The 26735-nt window shown below is 38.9% G+C and overlaps 1 protein-coding gene across 8 annotated transcripts in view; it reads left to right on the plus strand.

Annotated features, from left to right (window-relative positions):
- The window catches only part of PDE1A (phosphodiesterase 1A), a 237941-nt gene that overhangs the window by 188697 nt on the left and 22509 nt on the right, over positions 1-26735 (plus strand). For all 8 annotated transcript variants that reach the window (XM_081141875.1, XM_081141874.1, XM_081141873.1 and 5 more), the window contains 7 exons: positions 6217-6317; positions 13281-13406; positions 14478-14579; positions 14685-14805; positions 23272-23353; positions 25322-25439; positions 26504-26649. In XM_081141875.1, the coding sequence (XP_080998001.1) occupies positions 6217-6317; positions 13281-13406; positions 14478-14579; positions 14685-14805; positions 23272-23353; positions 25322-25439; positions 26504-26649 (796 nt within the window). The remainder of the gene's footprint in view (positions 1-6216; positions 6318-13280; positions 13407-14477; positions 14580-14684; positions 14806-23271; positions 23354-25321; positions 25440-26503; positions 26650-26735) is intronic.

Raw genomic sequence — 26735 nt, forward strand, 5'->3', positions numbered from 1 at the left:
TGGGAGTCTCTCCTGTGATTTCAGTCTGCTAGCAACTATGGCTGAAGATATCTGAGGCCATCACCGGGCAAGACGTCGTGACAGTTCACTCACACGACTGGCAGTTTATAATGGCTACTGTCTGGGGCCTCAGCTGGGTTTTTAATACAGAACTTTATTGGAATCTTACCACAATCAATTCAATAGACATATGCACTTTATGGCAAGATTACAAAGTAATATAACTTGACTTGGAATGAAGTCCTATTTGGAGGGAGGTAGAAATCTCAAAAGCCTTCCTTGAGGCCGTAGCGTGAGCCTCCTGTGACCTTCTAGAAGGCGGAACTATAAGTATTGCTAACCTCACGCCTTGTGTTCTCCTGTTTTAAGTTATATATTTGAGCATCACTGAACTAAGGTGCAAATGTGCCATTGGGCTAGATCAAATGTAGGCATGGCAGGACTTGGTCCTTGATTGAGTTTATTTACCATTCATTCCAGGAGTCTGATTTGGCATTTTAAGGGAGGAAACAGAGGTTACTAATAATAAGTAGAAACTCTAACATTCAAAGATAGAACTTTGTGATATGCATGGTGATCATAACGGCAAAAATAATGTGATGGACCCAGTGCCCTCTGACAGCTGCTGATGCTGTTACACTCACAAAAGTTGCTTCCACGTCTTCCTGGTTACAGCTGCTTCCTTTTTCCTTTCTAAGGCCTTGGTCTTGAATCTGATAGTGAGATTGTATACATTTCAAGTATTTGGCATTTCCTTTTTTCCTAAATTCTGTGGCTTTGAAAGAGTTAACTGAACAATGAAATATTTAAGATTTATTCTTTAATAGAAACCGAACTGATTACGTTTCCTCAGAACGCTTGGAACAGAAAAGTAATGCTTACTTCGGTATAATAAAATATCTGCTTAAATTTTGAAGTACAACGCAAAGAAATATGCCATTTCAGCTCAGGGAGAGGGGTAACCAGAATTTAAAAAATATGTTTCTGCATAAGTACATTTTTTTTTTTTTTTTGGTCAGAAGTATAAAGGGAGCTAAATAAAAGTGTCTGATTTCAGCTTCAGACCCTCCGTTCTGAAGGTAACATTGAAGAGCTGAGGAGTGTTACATTAGTGAGTAAATAGAGAAATTCAAATACACTATGTGACTTGACCCTCAGACTTGCAAGGAAGATTCATTCCAGTTACAATGAGCCAGTCCAACTCCTCTAGGAGACTGAGGGGATCTGCCCCAGCCTGGCGCAGCTCTCCTGCAAGCCAGAATTTATTAGCAAAGATGACACAGTCACTTTTTGAGAAGACAGTGAGTTACTAATTGTAAATATAACTTCACTCTACTTTAGCAAGTTTGCTTTGAAAATTTGTTTATGATTTTACTCATCCACTAGCAAAAAAGTGTCAGCGGGCTCTTTGCTTATCTCTTAGCTGGGCCATTACAAAAAAATAATCTGCTGAGAGACTGTCAGTGTTGTCCTGGGTCCGGAAAATACATTTAAACTGAAGGGAGTAATGAGAAGTGTTATGATGGGTGATGAGAGGCAAGGCAAAATAAATTCACAAATTTATTGACTATTTTGTCAAAACTAGGTTAGACTGTCAGTTTGTTTTTGGAAAGTTATTTTAAAAAGCTTTTCTTTAGGTAAAAAAAGTGGTGGTATTTATTTCTATACAAATAAATGTGTTGGTTCTTTAAAACAAAAAAAGCATTTTAAAATATCACGTCAGTGTTTTAGCTGGTGTCCTATAGTTTCAGAATGGTCTTATCAAGTGTGGCATTTATGGGGCACTCCAGCAGCAGCCCAACACTGTCCCATGACTAATACAGCCTGTCACTGGTGAAATGTTCAGAGGACCATTGCCTCCAAGGGACTGTGACTGTCCTTCAGTTGGTTAATGTCCTGTGGACGCCCTGAGGCCTGCGAGTAGGCCGTGCCGAGGAAAGCTGATGCTAGTACACCCCTGTCTCATGCTCTCTTTTGTCCCTTAATTAATTTGTAGCCCTGGGCCACAGTGACAGTGTGACAGGTTGCTCAATCCATTTGCCAAAGAGCAGATGCTTCACTGAGTGCTGCTAAGCCACCTGCAAATGCGTCTTTGAATATGAAATCATCGGGACAGCTCCTCACATTGTGATCTCGGTAACACTAAGAATAGAAAGAAAAAAGATGACTTGAAATCTATTTCCTTTGGAGATTGTAGTCCACTTACTACACCCAGAAATAGCCTCCCACACACTGAAATGACTCAATTTTTCTCCAAGCAATCTGCAGGAGACTTGCCATGGTGTCTCCAATTCTACAAACTCTGTGGAAATTCTGTTCTTGTAAATGGCTTCCCAGGCAACACCGTTTGGAAGAGTGGAAAGAGTGTAGGCTTTTGAGGCAATCAGAAGCTTTGAAACCCTGTTTCATGACTTCCTAGCTTGTTTGCTCTCTACTTTGGTTCCCTTGTCACTAAAATGCAGTTTATAATACTGAGCACCTTTAGCACGACAGTGAGGAGTCAGTGATATCATATGTGTAAAGCACCTAACCTAGTTCCTGAAATATAACAGCTATTATCACATACACTAATATTAGTAAAAATTATTAATATATTATTATGTATATTAAATTAGATGTATTATTATTATGTATATATACTCACTTTCTATATACTAAGTAAGTTAGAGCAAACTACCTCAGCCTATTCAAAGGCATAGAGAAAAAAAAGTGTTCAGCCCTATAATTTAAGATAAAATGGTCAGGAATTAATAGGTCAGTATGATATTCTGACCTGAAATTCTCCCAGCCCTAGACATACATACTGTCTCTATCACAGACACACACACACACACACACACACACACACACACACAATAATTCAGCTATGAAAATTAACATCATACATCTTAAAGCTCTATGAACTTTTGCTCATCAATATATTGGGTTAAATTGTCTAGAAGTTCTGCTTTTAAAACTTTAGAAGAATGTATTCCTCATATTGCCTCCCTTGAGTAATGAATGCTATTGTCATTCATAGAAGAAATATTGTGATTTGTGGAAGGAACAGAAACTTCGGAATTGGACAGAATTTGCTTTGAATCCCTGCTCTGCCACTTGAGAACTGGGTGACCTACGGCAGGTTGACTCGCTTCTTTAGGATTCAGCTTTGTTATCTGCCAAATAGGGATAAATATGTTTACCTACTAAATGGTCTATAGGATGGTTATAAAACTTAAATGACACCATGTAATTAAAAGTTTCAGTTAATATTAGTTCCTTTTCCTTTCCCTCCATCACCAATGCACACACTATTAATGGCAGTCATACCTCTCTATAACATACTTTAAGGGCTTCACATTTTAGAGTAAGGCCAGCCAAACATTTCTCTAGGCAAAATACAAGCTGCAGTGTAGATGAAGCACAGTCTTGTGTTGTTTATTACTCATCACTTCAACCCTTTATTTGTGCTCATCAGGAATCAGAAGAACCTAGGTTATGTACTGACCACAGTGCAGTTGGGAAGAGTGGTATGATTCAGCCTCATTTTCTCTGGCTTTTCCTCGTGAATCCTTTACAAAATCCATGAGTTTAATTATGCATTTTCTGAGTTAGAATTCTCATTTGACACCAGCATGAAGTGAATTGGCAACTAAGAAGCTCAAAATAAGCTCAAAATTCTACTTTCACTAATACAAAACAGATGTATTTTTAATTAAGTATTAAAGCTCAATGTTTCTCTCTTCCCAAATTATTTTATAATGCAAATTTTATTATTAAGACTATAGTGTGGCAATACATAAGAGGATTCATTGAGGAAATATTACTTATGAGCAGAGAGTAATGAGACTAAAAACAGGAAACACATGTATAATCAGTTTTGAGAGCTAGGAAGATAATGCTTTTACATACTTATGAGATAACCTATTATTAACATCCATTTCTTATTTTTTATTTAATTTTTTATAGTTTTAGTTTCATAGTCTATATTATTATAATAAATACTGGATGTTGCTTTTAAAAAAATTACAGTTAAATCTGTAAATCTTAAATATAACTAATAAGAAATACTTAAGAAACTGTGTGATTATTTTTCTAGGAAAAATTTCCTTTAATAAAACAATGGGTTTCTAGGAGTACAAAAACTAGTGTAATTTCAAGTGCTATTCATTTCATGGTGCTTAATTCCACAGTCTCACTGGGGACACTAAAGGCTCAGTCCTAGTTCAGCCTATAATATAGGCCTCTAATAAGGTCATTTTCTTTCTTTTAATGACTCACAATTAAATGCACCTATAAACACTGAATAGCTAGTTAAATCAACTCCCTCTGGTTCTGAAAATCATTTCTGCTTTAGCCATCCACCTGTGAGGCATTTATTCTTGAATTGTAGTCACTAAAGATGTGTTAGCTCACTATTGGTTTCCAGATTGAATGACTTAAACAGCGTGTTAAAGATAACAAGTTTAGTAAAATGCCATTTATTCTGTATTATACTATATGTAGGCACAGTGCATACATTGACTACAAACTTCTTTTAAAAGCCACAGGGGAATAACCACTAATTCTATTTTCCTGGGAACTGTGGCTGAAAGGGAAAATAACTTATTTGTCTAAGGATTAACAAAGATTTAAAACTAGGATTGTTTGAATGCATATCTTCACCAACTACTCCTTACTACTTCCTGAAAATGCAAGACTGGTTAAATTCAATTCAACAGACAAATATTAAGTTCCTACTATATGCCAAATGCCATGGTCACTTATGTGAAAAGAAAAAAGATTAATAAGAGCCTGGCTTTGGCAACTATGAGAAACAACAGCTGTCACCTCCTTCATTTTTATCCTCATGGACCTACAACGGCTCCCTCTTTCCTTTTATACAAAATTCAAACTCATCAGCTCCAATCAGGGCAGCCTATCAACTCATTCCCATGCTCCGCACTATTTTCAATCTCACTTCACTGGACTCTCCAACACAACTGTACTACAGGCAATTCCATTTTCACATAGACTTCTACAGTGTCATTCTACATTCTCTTTGTATGTAAGATCTCTCTGTTCCCAACCTGGCATTTAGCTTTCAGTCTTCACCCGTCCTAATTCCAAGGTCCACTGCCACAGAATAGACATTCTATCTGCCCTTCTATTGCACCTTCATTTTGTGACTGTTTATCAAGCATGTATGTAGTTTATGTTCTATTTTTCTGTTGCCTTGTGCAAGGTCTTTAATTATTTCAAGTGTATGGAACAAGACGACTAAGACCAAGCTTCACATCATTTTGGATCTTCCATTCCTACCGCTGAATTGCAGTGGTGTCCAATAGGACCTCCTGTGATGGAGAAAATGCTTTGTATCTGCGCTGTCCTGTATGGCAACCGCTTGCCACATGTGACTATTTGAACAGCCGAAATGTGGCTACTGTGACAATGAAAGGGGACTTAGTTTTACTTAATTATATTTTTTTAAAATCTAAATAGTCACATGTGGTTATATTGGACAGAGCAGTAAAAGTGTTATGCAAAATGTGAGTGATAAACTATTGAATTATCTAAATGGACTTACACTAGTAGTGAAATTTCGTGAAATCATCCAATTGATAACAAAGAGCAAGTATGAAGCAGCTGGTCTGGTCTTATGTGAAGCGTTTATTTTTTTCATTGTTATGAACTGTAATTGCACAGTTATAGAATGTATATGTTATGAAGAGTAAATTTGGTAAATCCTTGGAAACTCCTCTAAATCTTTAAATATAAAAACTAAGTTCAGTTTCTCTAATGAGCAAAGTAAATAGTTTTCAACTCTTAGGTGAAAAATCTTCTCATATGAAGGTCTTCTACAAAAGTTGAGCTAAAAGACATTTTACTGATGTATGAGCTGTATCTTAAAATTCACTTAACTGTGATTGATTTCATGAGAACCCAAACTGGTAAGGCTATGAATTCAAAGTCCAGACAGGGTTCACCTTTTAGATCATAGAAAATTCTTTTTCAATTAGCAAGAAAAATGATAATGTCTAGATTTTCAGCTTACAAGACATGAAACAATCATTGACCTCATGAAGCATCACTATTATGCACAATTAATGGAGGTGGAATAGAAAGGAAAATTTATTTAAAATCAATAAAACAATTTTATATGGTTAATTATAGCGGGGGCACTGAAAATCATTTTTGTGGAAAGACAGCATAGCCTCTGCTTTCTAAACATGTTGGAACCTTTATTTAACTTACTAGCACTGGCTCACGGAACTGGAAATTTTAGCAATGGTCTTTGCCGCTGCCATTCACGACTATGAGCACACGGGAACCACAAACAACTTCCATATTCAGACAAGGTAAGCTAGATAAAGTACTAACTTTTCTAAGATAAAACTTGAAATTTACTTTTCTGCATATTGCTTATTTTAACAAGATTTAAAAATAATAATGAAGATGCCAAGTAAGAATCAGTTTAATAAATTTTAGCAATATTTATTAAAGATGTAAACATTTCAATCAACCAGCTATTATTTATCAAAAAATTTTAAACCTATTTTGTGACACATTCAGCAATTTAAAGAACATAAAGATGTGTAATATAATTTTTTTTTGCTCAGAATTTACACTTTGAACTGTCTGTCACACGATTCAGACATCTATTGAGACAAATCTTGCAACTTATTGTCTAAGGCATCAGTTTGGTGTTATTATGTATTTGAAAGTAATAACATTACACTTCTGGGGGAAAAATCTAAAAATCAAAGAAATCTAACTTCCAGGGGAGCATGAAGTGTTAAATTTAAAATAATTAGAAAATGTGATGTTTTAAATAATGGTGATAATGGCAGTTATTAGATTCAAAATACCAGAGTGGACGTGTATTGTTCTGTCAGGGCTGCCATCCCAAAATACCACAAATTGCCTGGTTTAAGTAACGGAAATTTTCTCTCAGCTCTGGAGACTAGCTGTCCAAGATCAAGGAATCAGCAGGTTTTGCTTCTTCTGAGGCCTCTCTCCTTGGCTTGCAGGTGGCACCTTCTTTCTGTGTCCTCTCATGGCCATTTCTTTTGGTGTGAGCATCCTAGTTTCTCTTCCTTTTATAAGTACACCAGTGATATTGGATTAGGGCCCACCCTTATGACCTCATTTCATCTTTATCTGTTTAAATGCCTTATCTCCAAATACAGTCAAATTCTAAGATACTGGGGGTTACAACTTCAACATATAAATTTCCAGGGAATGCAAGTCAGTCCATAACAGGAAGGTCCTCTAAATTTTTTTGGTTGCACAGAGATCTCCCTTCCTGGGAGGCAGAAATTGGTTGAGGACCCCATCAGGATCCAACTCACTTTATATGCACAGGATCCTGAAATTTCTGTCTTTTACTAGTCAGATAAACTTAAGATGGAGATGTAAGTTGAGAGAATGATGTCTCTCTGGAACCAATGTAAACTCTCTATTCTTGTTGAGGGAAAATTAAACCTAGTTATTTTTTATTTGTTCATTTTTTTAAATTAGTAGAATTTATTTCATAGAGCAGATTTAGGTTTACAGAAAAATTGAACAGAAAGCACAGAGTTCCCATGTGCTCCCTCCCAAACTCACAGTATCCCCTATTGCTAACAGCTTGCACTGGTGTGGTACATTTGTCTCAACTGATGAACCATTGTTGGTACATCATTAATAACTAAAGTCCATAGTTTACATTAGGATTTACTTTTTGTGTTATACATTGTATGGGTTTTACAAACGTGTAATGCCATGCATCCACCATTATAGTAACACATACAATAGTTTCACTTTCCTAAAAGTCCCCTTACTTCATGTTTTAATCCCTCCCTCCTTTTTTTATCCATGGCAACTACTAATCTTGTTAATGTCTCTATAGTTTTGCCTTTTCCAAAATGTCATATAGTTTAAATCACACTTTTCAGGCTGGCTTCTTTCACGTAGCAATATGAACTTAAGGCTCCTATATGTCTTTTTATAGTTTGACAGATCATTTGTTTTTATTGCTGAATAATATTGCACTGTCTGGATGTCCCAGAGTTTATTTACTTATTTACCTATTGAACGATATCTTGGTTGCTTCCAAATCTTGGCACTTATGAATAAAGCTGCTATAAATATTCATGTGCAAGTTTTATATGGTCTGTTCCTTTTGTTTTTTAATAGCAATTTCTAACAACTCATTTTCCAATTATAAGAAGTTATTGTTTTTATGTAAAGAGCATAGAAACATTTTATAATATATTAGACATTTTAGAGCTTCAAGGGACCCTAAAGCGGCTGAGACCCACATTATAGATCGCCTGGTGATCCACAGAAGAAAATGCAAATATCTCAGAGGTGAAATGATTTATTTATATGCACACAGTCAGCTGATGGCGGTGGCACGATTGAGAAGCTAAGAGGGACACTCACTCTCAATCCAGTCTACTTACACAGCTCCGCTCCCAGGGCCAGAGTCAGACAGATGATGGTCCCAGCCCGTTAGAGCCTGAAGTGGATGGGCTTAGAGACCATGGGCCCTTGATGGAGACAGAAGAGTTAAAATTCAGACAATGAAATATTAGGGAAGGCGTTCTGTCTATCCCCGGAGTCCCCCAGGCTGACAGAGCATGAAGGGGAAGGGGAGACCCTGAAGCTGGTGCGGCAAGGAATGTTTGCAGAGCAGGGGAGTTGTTTGGGTTTTATTTGTGTAAACAGCAAAGGGAAGGCAGCCTACTCAGGTGTCATTTGTGCTCTTCTACATCCACCCGATCCACAGTGAGTGGGATTTTAATTAAAGACGGCCCCTCACTGAGCTGGGTCCTGTATGGGACAATAGTTTTGGGAGTTGGAGAAGGGAGCAAGTATTTGGTACGATGAATACTTCTTGTTTTTCTACTTTGGAAAGGGAAGGCAATGGACCGGCCCCCCTGCCGCAGAGTCAGATGCCTCTAGCTTTCTCCTTTGACCATTCGTTTACAACTGACGCAAGCGTCCCAATTAGCTTGTACTTTGGGCGGCAGAGAAGGACACGGGAATGGAAAAAAAGAAGGGAGAGGAAGGGAAGGAGAAGGAGGAATACATTTTTCCCCCTATTTTTATATTAAGAAACTCTATCAAAGGGGGGGGGAATTCTAGTATTCTACTTTTTTCTTATAAATTATCTACTAGGATCAATTATTTAGTGGGTTAATTTGATAAGAACTTGAAAATTCTATGAACAAAAATGTTGTTAGTGACCACAAATGCAATGAAATAACATGCTTTTAAAAGCTCTCGCTGCCACCTTCACATTTTGTCTAAGGAGAAATAGGTCTTATGTTACTGGATAACTCAAAATGATTGAAAAATAATTTCAAACACAGTCCAAGGCTAGTTTTAAGTTTAATAGAGACATTACAATTCATGAAATCCTTATAAGTGTAAATAATGAAAGTGATTTTTACCTTGTGAAAAGAAAATGCCGAGCTCCATGTTACCATGGATACTGGATGGTGCTTTGAGTCTTGTTCCTTCCTTAGTAGTCAAAGGCCATCTCAGCATCCTGTTGGATTTGTGAGAGAAAATGATACATACTTTGCTACAATTAAATCTAGTTCAAAAACATATTTTCTTGTTGGTGAAAGGTAAAGACAGTGATATTTGGAGCCACATCTTCTAATAATCCTGGCAAAATTGCCATGCCTAGATTTGAGGCCATACAAATGATATTTGATTTGCACATTATAGTTTTTCCCATTGCTGACAGCGGGAAGAGCAGCACCAGGTGTTAGACTGGTGGGGTCAGACCGGCCCTGGGTTCAGCAACCTCGGTACTTGAGTCCTGGCGAGGAGAGAATTAGAGCCAAGACTCCAACTATAAGAGAATATTTATTTATAAAATTGCAGAGGTAGGAGAAGTAATTTAAAAAAGAAATGGGCTCAGGAAACAAGTTATAGAGGCAAAGAAGGGCCCTTGGAGCTTGGGAGTGAGGAAAGAAAAGGTAATGTGCCTGAGGGGAGGGGACGGGGAAATGCATAGGTGTATTCCTGGGAGGGACAGCAGCTGGGTCCTCTGTGCTAAGTGCTTTAAGGGTAGAGATTTTAAGGAAGGCCCCAATAAAATATTCAGGGAAGGTGCCAATAAAATATTCAGTAGCTTTCCAGGCTGTCCTTTCAGGGTCATGGTCTCCCCTGACTGATTGCTCAGTGCCAGGCCAGGGGGTCATTTTTCAATGCATCTGGTCCTGAGGTCAGTCATGGTGTCACTTGTCTGACTTTGCTGCTTTTCTGGGCCTGGAGCTGAAATACAACTGAGGCCTAAATGTTCTCTCTAGGGAAGAAAGGTCAGAGGGTCTAAACCACATGACCAGCAAAATGTTAGACAAGGAAAGGTCACCCTGGGAATGAGGTCCCACCCTACAATTGTCCTTGGCTAGGCACCCGGGGCTTTCCACCCTGGTGACCTCCTGTACCTGGCCCATTGTCCTTGCTGTGCTCCTCTGCTCCTGTCTATCTAACGGCCCACCACACCATGATCTCAGCAAACTGCTGGAGATACTTGAGCAAGATCTGTTTAATTCTTTTTTAAACAAGAATTGTATGTATGCTTTGCTAGTTCAGTTTTCTTTGTAATGAGCTATGATTATTGGCTAAGTAACTTTTAGGCCATAGGCAACATTATTAAAAGAAAATGTATTTTGGAGGTATGTACTATTAGCTAACTACATAATATTCTACTTTTATGAAGTTCTGGAAACAAAAGGGGAAGTAGTAATTCTGCTGCCTGATAGCTCATTTCCCCTATGTTGGAGGAATAATAAAGCTTGGTTTATCTCAAATATGCTGCTTGCAACAGGAGCCAGGATTCTTTAGTTCTTTGTTGGATTTGTCCTTGCCTACTCTTTGGTAAACATTCAGTGATAGGGTCAGTACTAGATGATAACTGAGGCTCTACCGATTGAAAAGCCTAAAACAGTAAGTCTTAATGAGGCAATTTTAGTGCTGACAGAGTCTGTATCTATATGTACCTACCAGGAGGGAGGAAAAGTGAGAGGAGCCCAATGTTGGGGAAAGTGGTAGCAACACTGCTGTAGGTCTCACCCTGACTTTCCTTTTGCTATTTTTGCTGCTTGCCTCCAACTTGCCAGCTTATACGAATGAGTTCACCAGTTTAGTACATTGAACCTAGTGGCCCTGCTTCCATCCCACACTTTCACATGGACTTGGCAACCTAGGACCATAAGGAAGGAGAAGTGAAACTACAAAACACCGATGAAAGAACTCAGAGACCTAAACCAACGGAGAGCTATTCTATGCTCACAGATAAGAGACTCAGTATGGCCAACATGTCAGCTCTCACACTGACACACAGCTTCAACGTAATCCTGATCGAACTCCTAGCAAGTTAGTTTGTAGCTATCAATAAGCAGATTTTTAAAAAAATATATATATCTTTATTGATTTTAGAGGGAGGTAAGGAGAGGGAGAGAGAGAGATAGAAACATTAATGATGAGAGAGTCATTGATCGGCTGCCTCCTGCAGGCGCCTGACTGGAGATCGAGCCAGCAACCCAGGCATGTGACCTGACTGGGATTTGAACCCCTGTCACCTGGATCCCAGGTCGATGCTCAGCCGCTGAGCCACGGCCGGCCGGGTGCAATAAGCAGATTTCAAGTTTACATGGCGAGGCACAAGACCCCTAACCGGGAACAGCCTTGAAGGAAAAGAGCAGCTGGAAGGCTGACCTCATGCGGTGGTAAGACTACAATACAGCCGCAGTAACCACAGCAGCGCAGCGTTAACCAAAGAAGCCGCCAAGGGTCAGTGGAACGGAACAGAGAACCCAGAAGCACACCCACATTCAGCTGAGCTTTGACAAGGAGCCAAGGCAATAGGACAGAGCAGAGAGGGTCCCTTTAGCAAGCGGGGCTGGAACAACAGGACCTCCACACGCACAGCATGAGCCTAGGCACAGACCTCACACCTCTTCATAAAGGTAAACTCGAAATGGATCATCATCCTAAATGTAACACACAAAACTGTAAAACTCCTAGAAGACAACAAGGACTTTTTAGATACAGCACCAAAGTCACAATTCATGAAAAAAATAAAAAAAGATAAGCTGGATTTTCTTAAAATTAAAAACTTATGCTCTGTGAAGGACAATAAAAAATAAAAAAAAAATAGAAGACAAGCCACAGGCTGGGAGAAAATACTTACAAAGGATGCTTTTGATAAAGGACTGCAATTCAAAACATACAACGAACGCTTAAAACATCAAGTGGAATAAGAAAATACTCTGATAAAAAATGGGCCTTAACAGACACCTCACCAAAGAAGATACACAGATGGCAAATAAACATATGAAAAGAGGCTCCACACCGTGTTGTGTTTTTTTTTTTTTTGTCATCAGGGGAATGTAAATTAAAATAACGATGAGACACTATTACGAACCTATTAGACTGGCCAAAATCCAGAACACTGATGACAGCAAATGCTGGCAAGGATACAGAGCCACGGGAACTCGTTCATTGCTGGTGGGAATGCAAATGGTACAGCCACTTTGGAAGACAGTTTGATGGCTGCTTATAAAACTAAACATGCTCTTACCATATGATCCAAAATCACGCGACTTTGTATTTACCCCAAGGATTTGAATACTTAAGTCCGCAAAAAACATGCACACAGATATTTATACAGTTTTATTCATCATTGCCAAAATGTGGAAGCAGCTAAGGTGTCCTTCAGTAGGTGGATGGGTAAATAAACTATGATACACCCAGACAATGAAACATTATTCAGTACTAAAAAGAATCGTGGAAAGGCAGAACTATGGAGACAGTAAAAAGATCAGTGGTTCCCAGGGTTAAACACAAAGGATTTCTAGGGCGGTGAAAATATTCTCTATGATACTATAAAGGTGGATACATGTCTTAACACATTTGTCCAAACCCATAGGATGTACAAGAGTGAACCCTAATGTAAGCTATGGAGTCTGGGTGACAATGATGTGTCATTGTAGATTCATCAGTTATAACAGATGTACCACTCTGTGGGGAATATTGATAATGGGTGAGGCTATGCATATGTGGGGCCAGGGGGTAAATGGCAGATCTCTGTACCTTCTGCTCTATTTTGCTGTGGACCTAAAATTGCTCTAAAAATAAAGCTCATTTAAAAAAATTGTCATACACTAAAAAAGAAAGAAAACTAAGTACTTCCATAAATGTAGGTGTTTGATTATAGGGTTTTTACTAATGAGATGTCTTGTGACTTGAGTATTTTTATTAGACACTCATGAAGTCTAAAGAAATCTTTTACTATGCATTTTCTTTTTAATTCTTAGGTCAGATGTTGCCATTTTGTATAACGATCGATCCGTCCTTGAAAATCACCATGTGAGTGCAGCTTATCGACTTATGCAAGAAGAAGAAATGAATGTCTTGATAAATTTATCCAAAGATGACTGGAGGTGAGTTTAAGAAGACACCTAGAGGAAATTTAATTTCAGGAAAAAGTTAAATTATGTGATTTACGGTGAAGAAAACAGGTGAAAGCTAATCCTTTACTTATACTACAAGCTCAATTCCCTTTGACTGGATGACACTGAGATTAGTACCTAGAAGACCTTGTTCAGGCGCCAAGCTCTGTCAGATGCAGCTGAACTATTTCCAGGCTAATTCAATATCTGTACGCATTGTAGTCAATCCATAAGACGGCAGCCATAAAACAAAGACTTCACTTGAAGATGCATAGTTACACACTCTCTGGAATGTAGCTCTGCTCGATTCTACCAATATGTGTGGTCCTACATAAATTCAAAATTTTAAAGTACTAATTCTTTCATATATTACTTTTCTACATGTAGAGTTTAGCTTTTTAATTTTTTTTCTAAGAATTCACTATTTGGGGGGAAACATTACAAATATACTATACTAAAATCGCCCAGGTACAGAAGTAAATCTTACATGTTTCTCCAAAGCATCTGTCTGCTTAAAAAAAATTGCATGTAATGGTGATACTGGGTGTTGCCATGTAGGGGAAGACAACCAGGTGCATCCCTGCATGGGGTCACTACAAAGATTAAATGTCTTAATATACATACATACATATATGTATCAACCAGAACACTGCTGGACTGAATAAATACTATACAAATAGTGGTGATTTTTATGAATAGCGCATAGTGCATTTAGAATAGTTTTTCTTTAAAATTGGTTAGGATCCTTCAGATAGAAAAACATTTAGAGTTTATGAGTGGGGGAGGATTGCAGGTGTGGGAGGGGAAAGCCTCCAGTTCTCGAAGGGGAGATGTTAAACAGCATCATTCACAGATCACTCTCCTGGCAACTTCCTAAATCCTTCAGCGTTAAAAGGTAAAATAATGTAAACTTTTATAAGCACTTGTACATTTAAAACCTAGCTTCTTTTGTGTTTATACCCATTAAGAAAAATGGAATGTAATCAGTGATGTTTAAGGAAATGTTCCTCTTAAGAACAATAAAAGGCCAAATGAACCTTTTTCCTTCTGATGACTCCACAGGGATCTTCGGAACCTAGTGATTGAAATGGTTTTGTCCACAGACATGTCGGGTCACTTCCAGCAAATCAAAAATATAAGAAACAGTTTGCAGCAGCCCGAAGGGTAGGTGATTTCCTCTTGTGATGTTAAAGTGCCATGGGCTTGGCTCAGGAAAACCGTGATTGGTTACTTCGTTGTGGTCATTTGAACATGCGCTTGGCTTGACAGGATCGACAGAGCCAAGACCATGTCCCTGATTCTCCACGCAGCAGACATCAGCCACCCGGCCAAATGCTGGCAGCTGCACCACCGGTGGACCATGGCCCTGATGGAGGAGTTTTTCCGACAGGTGCTTCTTTCACACTCTGTGCCAATGTTTTTGGAAATAGCGACTGTGAACATTGACATACACATTTTTTTAGACACAAAGGTGACTTATTATCAACTGGCCATAATACATTCTTGGGACTTTATGAGAAATTTATTAATCTTTCAGATTAATGTATTAAAAATCCTACGTGGTAAAATACATGTGTTAAGAAGAGTCAAGTCTTGAATCTCAGATGTCACTCTAAAGAAGAAAGAAAAAAAAGGAAGGGAGGGAGGGAGGGAATAAATTAGAGTTGTTTTCTGCTATTAAGAGGTAAAAGCTAGAGTAGAGATAGAAAACAACTTTCATCATTAAAAGGGGAAAGGAGGGATATATAATACTTCTGCATACACCTTGGTTAGAAATTAGCTATGTGTGCGTAGCTGCAAGGGAGGCTGAGAAATACAGTTTTTAGCTGTGTGAACGCATGCCTACATTTTAAAAAGAACTTATTGTTATACGAAAAAGCAAGCCTGGATATAGATACAGGGAAAGGCCTGTGGTCTCTGAGACAAGTATGCATTTTTTTCTATAGTGTTTCTGTTTTGTTTCCACTCCTGCCTGGGATGCTATAGTACTTGTGATAGCCCAATACTAGAAATAGTCCAAACATGCATCAAAGACAGAAATGGATAAATAAATTAAGGTATAGAATGGAATACTATACGACAATTTAAAAAATGGAGTAGATACAAACAACAATAAATCTCAAAAATGCATACTGTATGGTTCCATTTACGTGATGTTCAAAAACTGGCAAAATTAATCTGTGCTGGGTGAAATCTGAACCATGGGTGCCTACACGGAGTGGGATTCACTGGCAGACATTGAGGGAACTTTCTGGGGGTGATGAAAATGTTTTATATCTCAACTGGGTATTGTTTACACAAGTGTTTTCAAAATTTATAGTTAAGATTTGAACATAAATTTTTCCTTGATTTAGAAAACAATATATCAGAATAAAGGTGCTTCATGAATGACTTAAAGATGCTAAAAAACATCACTGTGTTAAGAAAAAAATAGCTCTACTAAATTACAGAAACTCTTGAAAATTACTGAGAGATCTCCAAATAATACCATACCCTTCCCTTTTATGGATTTCAAATCAGACAAAGAATAACTGACAGAATCATGAGGGTAATGAATTCAGTGGAATTGAGTGCAGATGTTTTTGAAGTTCATCTCATTCTTGAATTTTCTAGAAAGATGACTGATACTGATAATGAAGCTTCCAGCATGCATTGATTTTTGACATTTGAATTTCAGGGTACAGGAAAATGGTTTCATAAGGCTACTTAGCTACTTTGTCATTCTCAGTGCTTAGTAAAGAGTGACTCATATATCTGAATATTAATGTTTAAAATACACCCAACACAAAAGGTCAAATCTTAGAATAGGCATAATATCACACTTGGTTTTGTGATCTACATTTTTCAGATTGTGTTACTCAGAGGAAGGAGGTATCAAGTTTTGGTTTGGTTTGGTTTTGGCAGGAATCTCAGTGGACAATGATAGACATTTGTGTAACCCCAAAATGTTCAGAAATGAGTCTTTGCTTCGATGGCTTTAATGAATTAGGCACCATACCTATAGCCCAAAGGAGAGTAAAGTGTACAGTAAATGCTAATATGGGCTATTAGAAAATCAAACCATCCCTGCTAGCATTGCCTCTTTTCTTCAACTAGGAAAATCCTCTCAGATCATAATAAATTGACTTAGGACCTTAGTTTTGAATCCTGGACTCTTATAGCTCTCTGTCTCTGGATTTTTAAAATAAATGACTTTCAAATCCCCTTCGGAAACATATATATAGCAAGACAGGAGAATGTGGGGTTAAAGGTCAAAGTGACTGAGTTTCTCCTGCCGACAAACATGTTTTCCAAGCAAAGCAAGTTTATGTGTCTCATGCTAACACGTGACCTTGACCCCAACAGGTAAAATGCTTTCGCGCATTCAGTTCCCTGAGCCTCCAGCCCCCTGCATAGCCTCAGCCGTGCCACGTCTTAGCCCTTTCGAGGTAGTTACAGCAGTGAATCCAGAACTCCTTGGTGCACGCTTTGCTCTGCGTGTATGTGACACGAACTCTTTAACCGGATGTGTGTCTGTGCAGAGGCCCGGATGCTGGCAGGCCCCGTGTTGTTCTTCATTCTTGTTCCTCCTCATGTCACCACCTGTGAAACTCTGACCTCGGAGAGCCCACGGTGCTGAGAGATCCCTTGCAGCCAAGTGGCTAGGGTTTGTCATCTCAGGCAGTCAGAATAACACTTTTATAAAGCAATTTGACAATATATTCCTTCGTTCTTTTGGAATATACCAAAAGTCTATTGTGTCATGTGGTCCGCTTTGTGTGCTAGAGAATTTAAGGCAGATCAGGCAAGGTCTGCCCAGAACTCACCACGGCCCTCAGCTGCAGCATAAATGCAAACATGGTGTGTTTTTGTTAAAGAAAGTGTTTTATGTATATCAGGCAAGCATAAGAAGCCTCACAATGCAAAGAAGAGATAACTTGGGCTTTAGAAAACCCAAGTCTAAGCCTTAGTTTTCCATCTTCCCAGGAAGGAGACCATGAATCTTCACTTTCTTACCTATAAGATGGTGTTAATTCCATTTCCTCCTCTTAGAATAGTTGTGAGGAACAAAATGGTAGAATAAATATGAGAGGTCTTATAGACGTAAGACAAATATGAGGAATTGGTATTATTTGTTTTTCTCCTGATCTATTTTAAGCTTTATATTTTTCCAAGGCAAAGTATTAGAGAGCCATTGATATTTTGTTATTTGATAGTTACTTAAAGACAAATGTTGAAGGATCTGGCTGTAATTTAAAAAACACATTCCCAACACAACCATGGTTTAAAAAGTAGCTGATTAATTGAAACTTTTTTTTTTTTTTTTAATATATCTTTATTGATTTCAGAGAGAGGAAAGGAGAGGGAGAGAGAGAGATAGAAACATCAATGATGAGAGAGTCATTGATCGAGCCCACAACCCAGGCATGTGCCCCGACAGGGAATCGAACCCCGATCGCCTGGATCCCAGGTCCACACTCAACCGCTGAGCCACGCCCAGCCGGGCTGAAACATTTTTTTTTGCTCTGCAGAATATAGCACTAGACTTGAAATTTATTCAATAGGCTTTAGACAAAATTAGACTGGATGTCAATTTAAAAAAATACTCAAGAGAAAGAACTGTTTTTTAGAATCAAAAGCAACAAGAAAATGTATGTGTGCATGTGTGTGTGCACACATTCTTTTCTTTTTTTTTAAATTCTTGCCTGAGGATATGCTTATTGACTTTTAGAGAGAGTAAAAGGTGGAGGGGAGAGAGAGAGAAAAAAAACCACATTGATGTGAGAGAGAACATGAGCTGGTTGCCTTCTGTACGCACCCCAGCTGGGGATTGAACCCACAACCTAGGTATGCACACACACAATATTATATGTATATATGAATGTGCATACATATACATATGTATTAATTAATGTTCCAGAAAAATCCAGAGGAATTTTGGGTCATGTTGACTTCTAAATCATTTTTTCATTAGTTGGTCTACCAAGTTTATGTTATCTAACAAAAGGGCTTAGACGTTCACAATTTTTAACACATTTCCGGAAGACAAACCAGTGTAGACCAAGCTATCTGTATCACTCTTAAAATTCCGTCAATGTTGCCCCAATCCTTGGTGTCACTCCTTTAGGTATACCTTCTAAAGCCAACACAAGTTGTGGCTAGACGAGATCAGAATTATATCCAGAATTTTCGGTCTTGAGACACTCTTATTTCTGACAGGTCCTTCCTCCAAGGCATTTTTCACCGCCTAGCCTGTGAGAGTTAATGCCCTCTCTGAGTGTCCATGCAGGTCCACACAGCTCCCCTGCCCTCTGACTGTAATCGGTGCCTCTGGAAAATGCTCATTCCCTTCAGCCATGACCGAGATTACTGAGAGATCAGAGATGGAGGCACCAGCCAAGAAAGTAAAGGAAGACGGGTTTTTATTTTGTATTTTCTCTAACAGGCATGTTAGGTTGGCAAGATAACAAGAAGTTAATACAATTAACTAAGTTAAAAAAACAATCCACTGCCATTAAAAATCATTCATACTAAATTGAACCCAATGACTAAGTGAAGTTTTCCCTTTTTCAAATAGTTGCTTTGTGACACATGAAGATAGATACATGTGTAAAACCTACCAGTAGGCATTACCTTGTCAGCCAAGGAGAAGCAAAGAATTGGAAATGCAAGTTATTTAGAAAGAAAGGTCAAAATGATTGTTTTATCCTAAACTGTATACAGTCAGGCTCCTTTATTTCCTTCAGTCTTGCTAGAAGTAGTAATGAAGTGTGTTATTTAAAAATAATTGTATTTCCCATAGTAATAGAAACGTATTTAGTTAGTGAATTCTCAGCTAAGGATCTGGTGTCTCAGATTTAGAGACACAACCAAAACATTTTCATAAGTGTAAAGAACTGTAGCTATGAGCCAGGATAATAACTTAAAATTTAAAAATCAAAGCTTATCATTTTAAGAGGCATAAAGGTACAAACATCAATTACACAAGGCATATGAATGTTCTATAAACTATAACACCCACAAAAATACAATTATATCATATAAATTTTGCTGAAACTGAATGTTCGTTATAATAGTCATTAGACATTTAAACAGTTTTGGTGACTTTTGTAGAATTTGGAAGGGCCATTTTTAGGAGGAATGCAGGAAGGTAATTAGGTGGCCTGTTTCTTAAATAAGTTGTGCAAAGAAGGCTAAACTACTGCATCTGTCCCCCCCTTAAATCTCAATTAAATTCCCCCATGTAAAGGGAAGTCCCTCAAATACTACTTTGGGCCTCACAGTGGCCCCCGAGCCTGTGGCCAGAGGCTTGCTACATACTTGTTGTTGGTGTTGCTTCTGTGACTAAAACTTAGGTTTCACTGCAAAAAGTTTTCTCGGAACTTCATCCTTTACATTTTCCTACCTTCTGCGTTTCTTTAGAACTATAGAAACTGTTTGACTTCAGGAAAAAAAAATGCAGAAAAAGAAAAAGATGGGCCCTTAAGTCACTGGAGTTGACACCTTGTTGACAGCTATCAGAGCCTTTCACGCTGTTAGGAAAGCATAAAAACAGTTATTAGGTGTTTGTCACAGCCTTTCAAAGAAGAAATCTCAACAGGCTCCCAGGGAATTGCTAGGACAGGCTTGGCTGTCAGGCCCCAGCACAGAGGCGGCCTTGTGCTTGGGGCGGGAGGGGCCACTTTCCCCAGGCCCATCCCCAGGAGCAGGGGAGACACGCAGGGCTGTAACCGAGTGGCGTTGGCAAGTGCTCTTTGGGGCCCTGTCCTTTGCTCCAGTCACCCCTGTGAGTCCATACCCTGGAACGTGTGTGTACTCAGTGAGCCATTGGCTCTGAAAGCATCTATTTGGGCTCCTGCAGCAGCAGAGTCCAAGGGAAGCACAACCTCCATGGAGAACGAGTTGACATACACGGTGCCTGTGGCTTTGACCCGATTTCACCTGGATGGAAAGTGTATGTGCCCTATTCAGGGGCAGAATAAGGCAAATTATAAAGTTTGCCAAATTTATACGCCTGGGTCCTAACTTTCTCTTCACATATCTTCCCTCCTCCCTTAGTGGTACCCGACTCGCCCTGTTGGGTTTCTGGAGCTCTCATGGCCTGGCTGCAGAGCCCCTACCCATTTTCCACTCATAGCCTTTATTCACTCAAAAGGATAAATAACACTTTTAATTATAAATAACTTAAATAACCAATGAGCTTTCGTATTCACTGTGCCTTAGCGTGGAAATTTAATATTACAAATCAATCGTGGAGTATAAGAAGTGAACAGAATATAAAACCTCTCACTCCATCTATAGGAAAGTCAACCCTGCAATGTATCTGTCAAATGCCCAAGTCCTGATAGTGCCATCCAGCATCCTATGAAATTTAGCTCATGGAAGGTAAATCATCACAATGCCCTTTTCAAGCCCAATCATTTTTAGGTGAAACAAATAACTTCTATAGTATAAAAATACATCTATTAAAATATCAGATAGCCACCCCTTGACCAACAAAAATATCACATTTTCTATGAAGTTGAAGGAGTTGCTTTATTTCTATTTTAACAATAGTTATATTATTATTTATATGTTAACACAAATTGTTAATGACATTGTTCTTATACCTTATCATCAACACGTTAAAAATCAAATTGATAGTAACCTTCAAATCGAGCCCCCAGACAGGTGGTCTTATCTCTGTTCATGGCACCAAAGACTCCTTTTCATTCAGGTTTGAAGCCCAACAGTCAATCTCAACTCATTTCAAGCCGTCCTCCACACTGCTGACAAATTAATCTTTCAAAAGTCTAATTCCTGTCAAAGCCAGTGCCTCTCCATCACAGTAAACCAACTACCAATCCTCTCCCTGGGGTTTAACGCCATCCAAGATATGCATTAGGTGTCATGAGGTCCTTTCATCTGCACAGCTCTGTAATTTTGTTATTGCGAATCATGGTTCTTATTAGCTAATACTTAATGACTGTTTACCAAATATTAGGCCCTGCCCTTGGGCTTCACAGAAATTATCTTAGATAACCTCAGAGTAATTCTATTTGGTAGATACGATTATATCTTTATTCCTAAAATGAGTAAACCAAAATTAGCAAGTTAGGCAACAGATGAGAACTGATTTTAGCCGTGGCTGTGACAGGTCTGAAGTAAGAGAGATAGCCGGCTGAACAGCAGTGATTCAGCGCTGTTTCTGTGACTCCAAGGCTAATGGTCCTAATAAGTCCCTTCCATCTGGCCCTTCAGCTGCATATAAATATTAATTCCAAATGGAATGGAAGTTGTTATTCTCTAGGGGAACGAGGACAGTTGCTGGGAGAGGTCACAGACATTCTATTCCCTATTTGCTTTAAGTCCTGGCGTGGTGAAACATTCCTGTGTATAGATACTGCTTTGGTGACCATATATAGATTTTTTCAGACAATTTTGATTTCACATTTTCCACCCCTCATAATCAGAGGCATGGTTTAGGGGGATGCACCAGAAAACATTGTCAATAAAACATTAAAGCCAGTAAAACACATTGACATGATGTTGTAAAGATCATGATAAAAAGATGTTAGAGAAGCAGGCTGAGCGGGATCTCTGAGGTCCTCAGACCGACACTGCATCGTTGCATGGACTTCGTAACCAACCACAGTGAAGACCCCTCCCCTCTGTCTCCTGATTTCCGATCCTGACCCTGTGGCTTTATGCAAGGCCAGTGCGCCCCTTGAAGTTAAACAACCAATAGCTTAGCAGAAAATAGATCCCAAAGCACTCTTTTAAATGACCAGACAACTGAAGTGAACAGGCACAAATGAAGTGTTCTCTGTTTCTTTTGTAAGAACATCCCCTTAAATGCAAAGGAAATAAACAATGTTTGATGAACCTTCTGATAATAAAGTTTTACCCAGAGCAGCCACCTTTATTTTAGGAGATGAAAACCTAATTAGCTCTTCTGATGTTAAACCCAAACATTTAAATAGAATTCTTTAACATATATGCCCAGTTAATCTACTATAGATAAGATAATTTTAAAAAATCATTGACATTTAAATTTTCTCTGAGAAAATACTGAAATAAAATTATGCCTACAGAACTTAAGAATGTGAAAGATATTCTTTGTTACTTGCTGTGGGGGGTTCAAATAAAATTGGTTCATAAGTAGAAAGATGTTTAAAAATGCTCATATATTTTTAATTTCAAACAACCATGTAAGAATTTTTTTTTTTTTAACCCTCACATGAGGATATTTTTCCCATTGCTTTTCAGAGAGAGTGGAAGGGAGACAGAGAGAGAGAGAAGCACTGATGTGAGAGAGACACATTGACTGGTTGCCTCCCGCACGCCCCCGACCAGGCCTGGGGATCGAGCCTGCAGCCGAGGCAGGTGTCCTTGGCCGGAACGGAACCCAGGACCCTTCAGTCTTCGGGCTAATGCTCTAACCACTGAGCAAAACCACTAGGGCAAATTAGGAATTCTTGATGCTGAAGACCTGCTGATGTATTTGGCACAGGACAAAAAAAAAAAAAAAAAAAGCACAAAAATGTTTGGACTGGATTGTTAATTAAATGCCAAATAACACACTGAGATGACTATTTTATGGTCACTTCAGAAAATTCCAAAGAGCAAGGTGTGTCTATAATCAAGGGGTTGTAATTCCAGAGTCACCACATGCTGAAAACGCTCATTTCTCTTTTCCTTTGCAATATATTCGCAAAGCTGACCATCCGAGTAGAATTATACGAACTTAGACTACACTTTCGGCTTTGTCAAAATAAATAAATACACAGTGGCAATTAAAAAAATGAAAGATGCGGCTTTTGGCTTTGCATCTAGGCTGCTTGTTATCGGAGCTTCTCCAAACCAAGTCTGTACTAACGAGCTTTCCTTTCTGCAGGGAGATAAAGAAGCTGAATTAGGGCTTCCATTTTCCCCGCTCTGCGATCGGAACTCAACGATGGTGGCCCAGTCACAGATAGGTAATACTGAGGACCGGCGGTCGGGGGACTGGGCGCGTCCGTGTCAGTTTTCAGATGGATGCACCATGTTCCAAGGGGTGACATCCATGAAGACCTCATTCCATAATCACGATAAATGTGTTCTTTAGACCCAGCTAGATGGTGCTAAGTCATAGGAATTATTAAAACCTTCTCACAAAATGAATTCAGTGAAGCAGTACTAATCAATGTAATTGTTACTCTTTTGGTAATCCTTTTACCAAAAAAAGAGAGCACTTTAATCTTCTGGAAGAAGCAGCCTTTTTTGATGTTGTCTGGCTGATTATTGTTTTTCTGTAATTTAATCTTTTGAGTGTAGAACAATTCAATGGAAATATTAATATATCTGTTCTGTTATCACTGCATAATATGCTTAATATACTAGCTTATATCCTTTTGGAGAAAAACGTATTATGATATGAATAGATAAGCCAACACTAAGAAATCTGTAAAATGATACTGCTTCCAACCATATTTATTCTTTTCATTTGTATTTGTGCTGGAGTCTTGGAGGCCTGCCAATTATTAAAACATCGCTGTGCTGCATAGTTCAGATATTTGTAAGAATTACTCCCTGAGCCAGCATGGTTGTCATCTCATCACTATTAGATGGCTGCCTTACCTCTCTAGCTGCTCCAGCACCACCTCCCGCAAGGCCGGGGTCAGCTGCGAGAAAGCTGCTTGCTCTGCCCTTCCCCACCAGGCTGCAGGCGTCTGTCATGCAGGTGTGAGTGGGGCAGGCTAAGGACCCCGCAGGCCCCTGGAAGAATGGCAGTTCCTGAGGCTTGCTGCTGTAATATAAATTGCCGCTGGCTTAGCACAGGTGACCTCTTATTTAACAGTCTCCGCATCCCGGCATTTAAGACCGTAGCCAGAACTGGAAATAGCACCCTGGGTGGCCAATTAACATTGCTTTGACTTGAAGGCACCAATTAAAACACAAAACTATTGCAGGTTTTTTTGGTTTTTTTTTAATTAAAAATGTACCTTAATGTATTCTATGACTAATCTAGTAATTTGAAATGTGAATTACTTTTATCCAAGGATGGGCTACTATGACCTAAAAAGCCTCCCTCTGGTTAGTCTCCTGTGTTCAGGTGGTAGTCCATTGCTCCCGGGTGTGTTTCAGGCAACAGCCCTAGATTTCCAGCACCGCACCTCTCCTGGCACCCGGGGGTGTTGAATGGACACAATGCTAAGAACAGGCTGTGTCTCTTCCACCTAGACACTGGGTGGTAAGTGCCCCATTCTCTCTGTGGGCCATTTTCTGTCTTGATGAGTACTTTAAATGTAAAAGTCTTTATTCATTCTGACACCTCCATGTGATGAGATTAATGCTGTTTCCTAGAGATGGTCCTGTTTGCTGATTTGACAGAACACGCCCATGCACTGTGAACTAACACTTTACATCCAGAGAATAATAAACAGCCATCTGAAATATTAATATACTGGCCAAAAGCTCTGACTCATGTAAGGGGGGATGGGGGGAGAGTGGTTGCCTTCGTGTTGCCTGAGAAAATACTTTAATTTCATTTCTCTGAAGCTTAGGTATTATTTCTTGTTGGTAAGTAATAAAATGCAACAATCAAGTGAAGACCTTTCAGAAAGGGTAATGATCGCACTTATTGAGAAAGGAGAATATGTTAATTCTGGCTAGATCTGAATTTATTGTTAACAATAGCATGAGACTGTTAGGTAAGAAAGCCAGTATTCTTGAGTTAGCAAGTTTAAATTGTATCCCTTCCAGCGCTGGCGAGAGTGTTTTATACAGCTGCTAGGCCATCCCTATAGAATAGATTGTTGCTATTGGATTAAAAATCATTGCAAGGGGTAAATAAACCATATTATAGTTGATACTTTCTATCAGGAGCATATAAAACTCTTCATTATTACCAGTTTTAGAATTCAGTAAATTGTAACCTTTGAATTTATCTTTTTTTGCTCTTGTAGGTTTTATTGATTTCATCGTAGAGCCAACATTTTCTCTTCTGACGGACTCAATAGAGATCATTATTATTCCTCTTATAGAGGAAGACTCAAAAACTGAAAATTCTTACGGAGCAAGCAGGTTTGATACTTTCTTCCTTGCATCATTTTTCATCTTTGCAATGTTTCATAACCTTTTAATTATGATTATCTTTATTATTTCTTACCTCTAGGCAGGAACATTCTTACAAGAATTATTAGACATTGTTGCCACCTAGTGGCTGTGCATTATATTGCACATGCCTTTGAAATAACTTGATGTCCATTTCAAAAAAACATCAAAGTACTAAGGAGTATATCAGAATAGTATTCAATACCAAGGAGAATGAAATTATTTGAATTTTTATTGAAGATGTAGGTATTGTGTCCTGGACATGTAACATTTCTGGTTGTGTTAATTTGCTTATAAACAAATCAACCACAACCCACTTGCATATCTCAAAAGACGCCTTTATCAAAGTTCGCCTTTTAAATGACATGAATACAATGAATCTATATAACATTGTTCCAACAAAGTCCATTGTATGTACCACTTACATTATTTCAAACTGGGTTTTTTTCACCTATACATTTGTTAAGGGATATTATTTAAAACTTCCAGTTGCAGAAAAATCATGCTAAACACACAACCTTTCCTAACAGCACGCCAACAGGCTTCCTAAATGTTGCTTTAATGAGGAAACTTAGGGAATGTTCTACCTGAGAAAGATCCAGGTTAGCCTGGAGATTAAATGGTGGAGGAAGGGGCAGCCCATTGCCCGCTTTGGGCTTTAGAACGGTGATGCCCCTTTGTGATGTTCATCAGGAGATTCACTACTAAGTCAGCTCACCCCAAGTTCCTGCTGCCGTGCTCAGTCCTCTCCACCCTGTAATAGATGAGCACCCCGACGTGCTGCTCTGGAAGTCCCTGACAGACCCAGGGAGCGCCTGGCCCTCCCCATGAAGTAAAGAAAGGAGGGGGGCGAGAAGCACGAACGTGCTCAAAACTGGGCCTGAGCACCTGCCGTCCTGCTTCTCCAGTTGGCTTTGTAAAGTGTTTCAGGCTTTGCTTCCTTATGCCACATCCCAACCCTGCTATTTTCTGGTTTCTTTGATTGTTAGTTAGCTCAAGTACTTTATGTGTTTATACACTGCTGATTTTTGCAGACGATCGAATATGAAAGGCACGGTGAACGATGGAACCTACTTCCCAGACTACTCTCTTGCAAGTGTGGACCTGAACAGCTTCAAAAACAACCTGGTGGACATCATCCAGCAGAACAAGGAGAGATGGAAAGAGTTAGCTGCTCAAGGTACGGTTCATTTATATTGTTTTTGAAACCTTCCTGCCATCTCTTTCTGTATCACCTCCTCCGAGATTCTGGAATTTTTCCTCCTA

This window comes from Miniopterus schreibersii (assembly GCF_964146895.1).
Source record: "Miniopterus schreibersii genome assembly, chromosome: 7".
In the NCBI taxonomy this organism is placed as follows: Eukaryota; Metazoa; Chordata; class Mammalia; order Chiroptera; family Miniopteridae; genus Miniopterus; species Miniopterus schreibersii.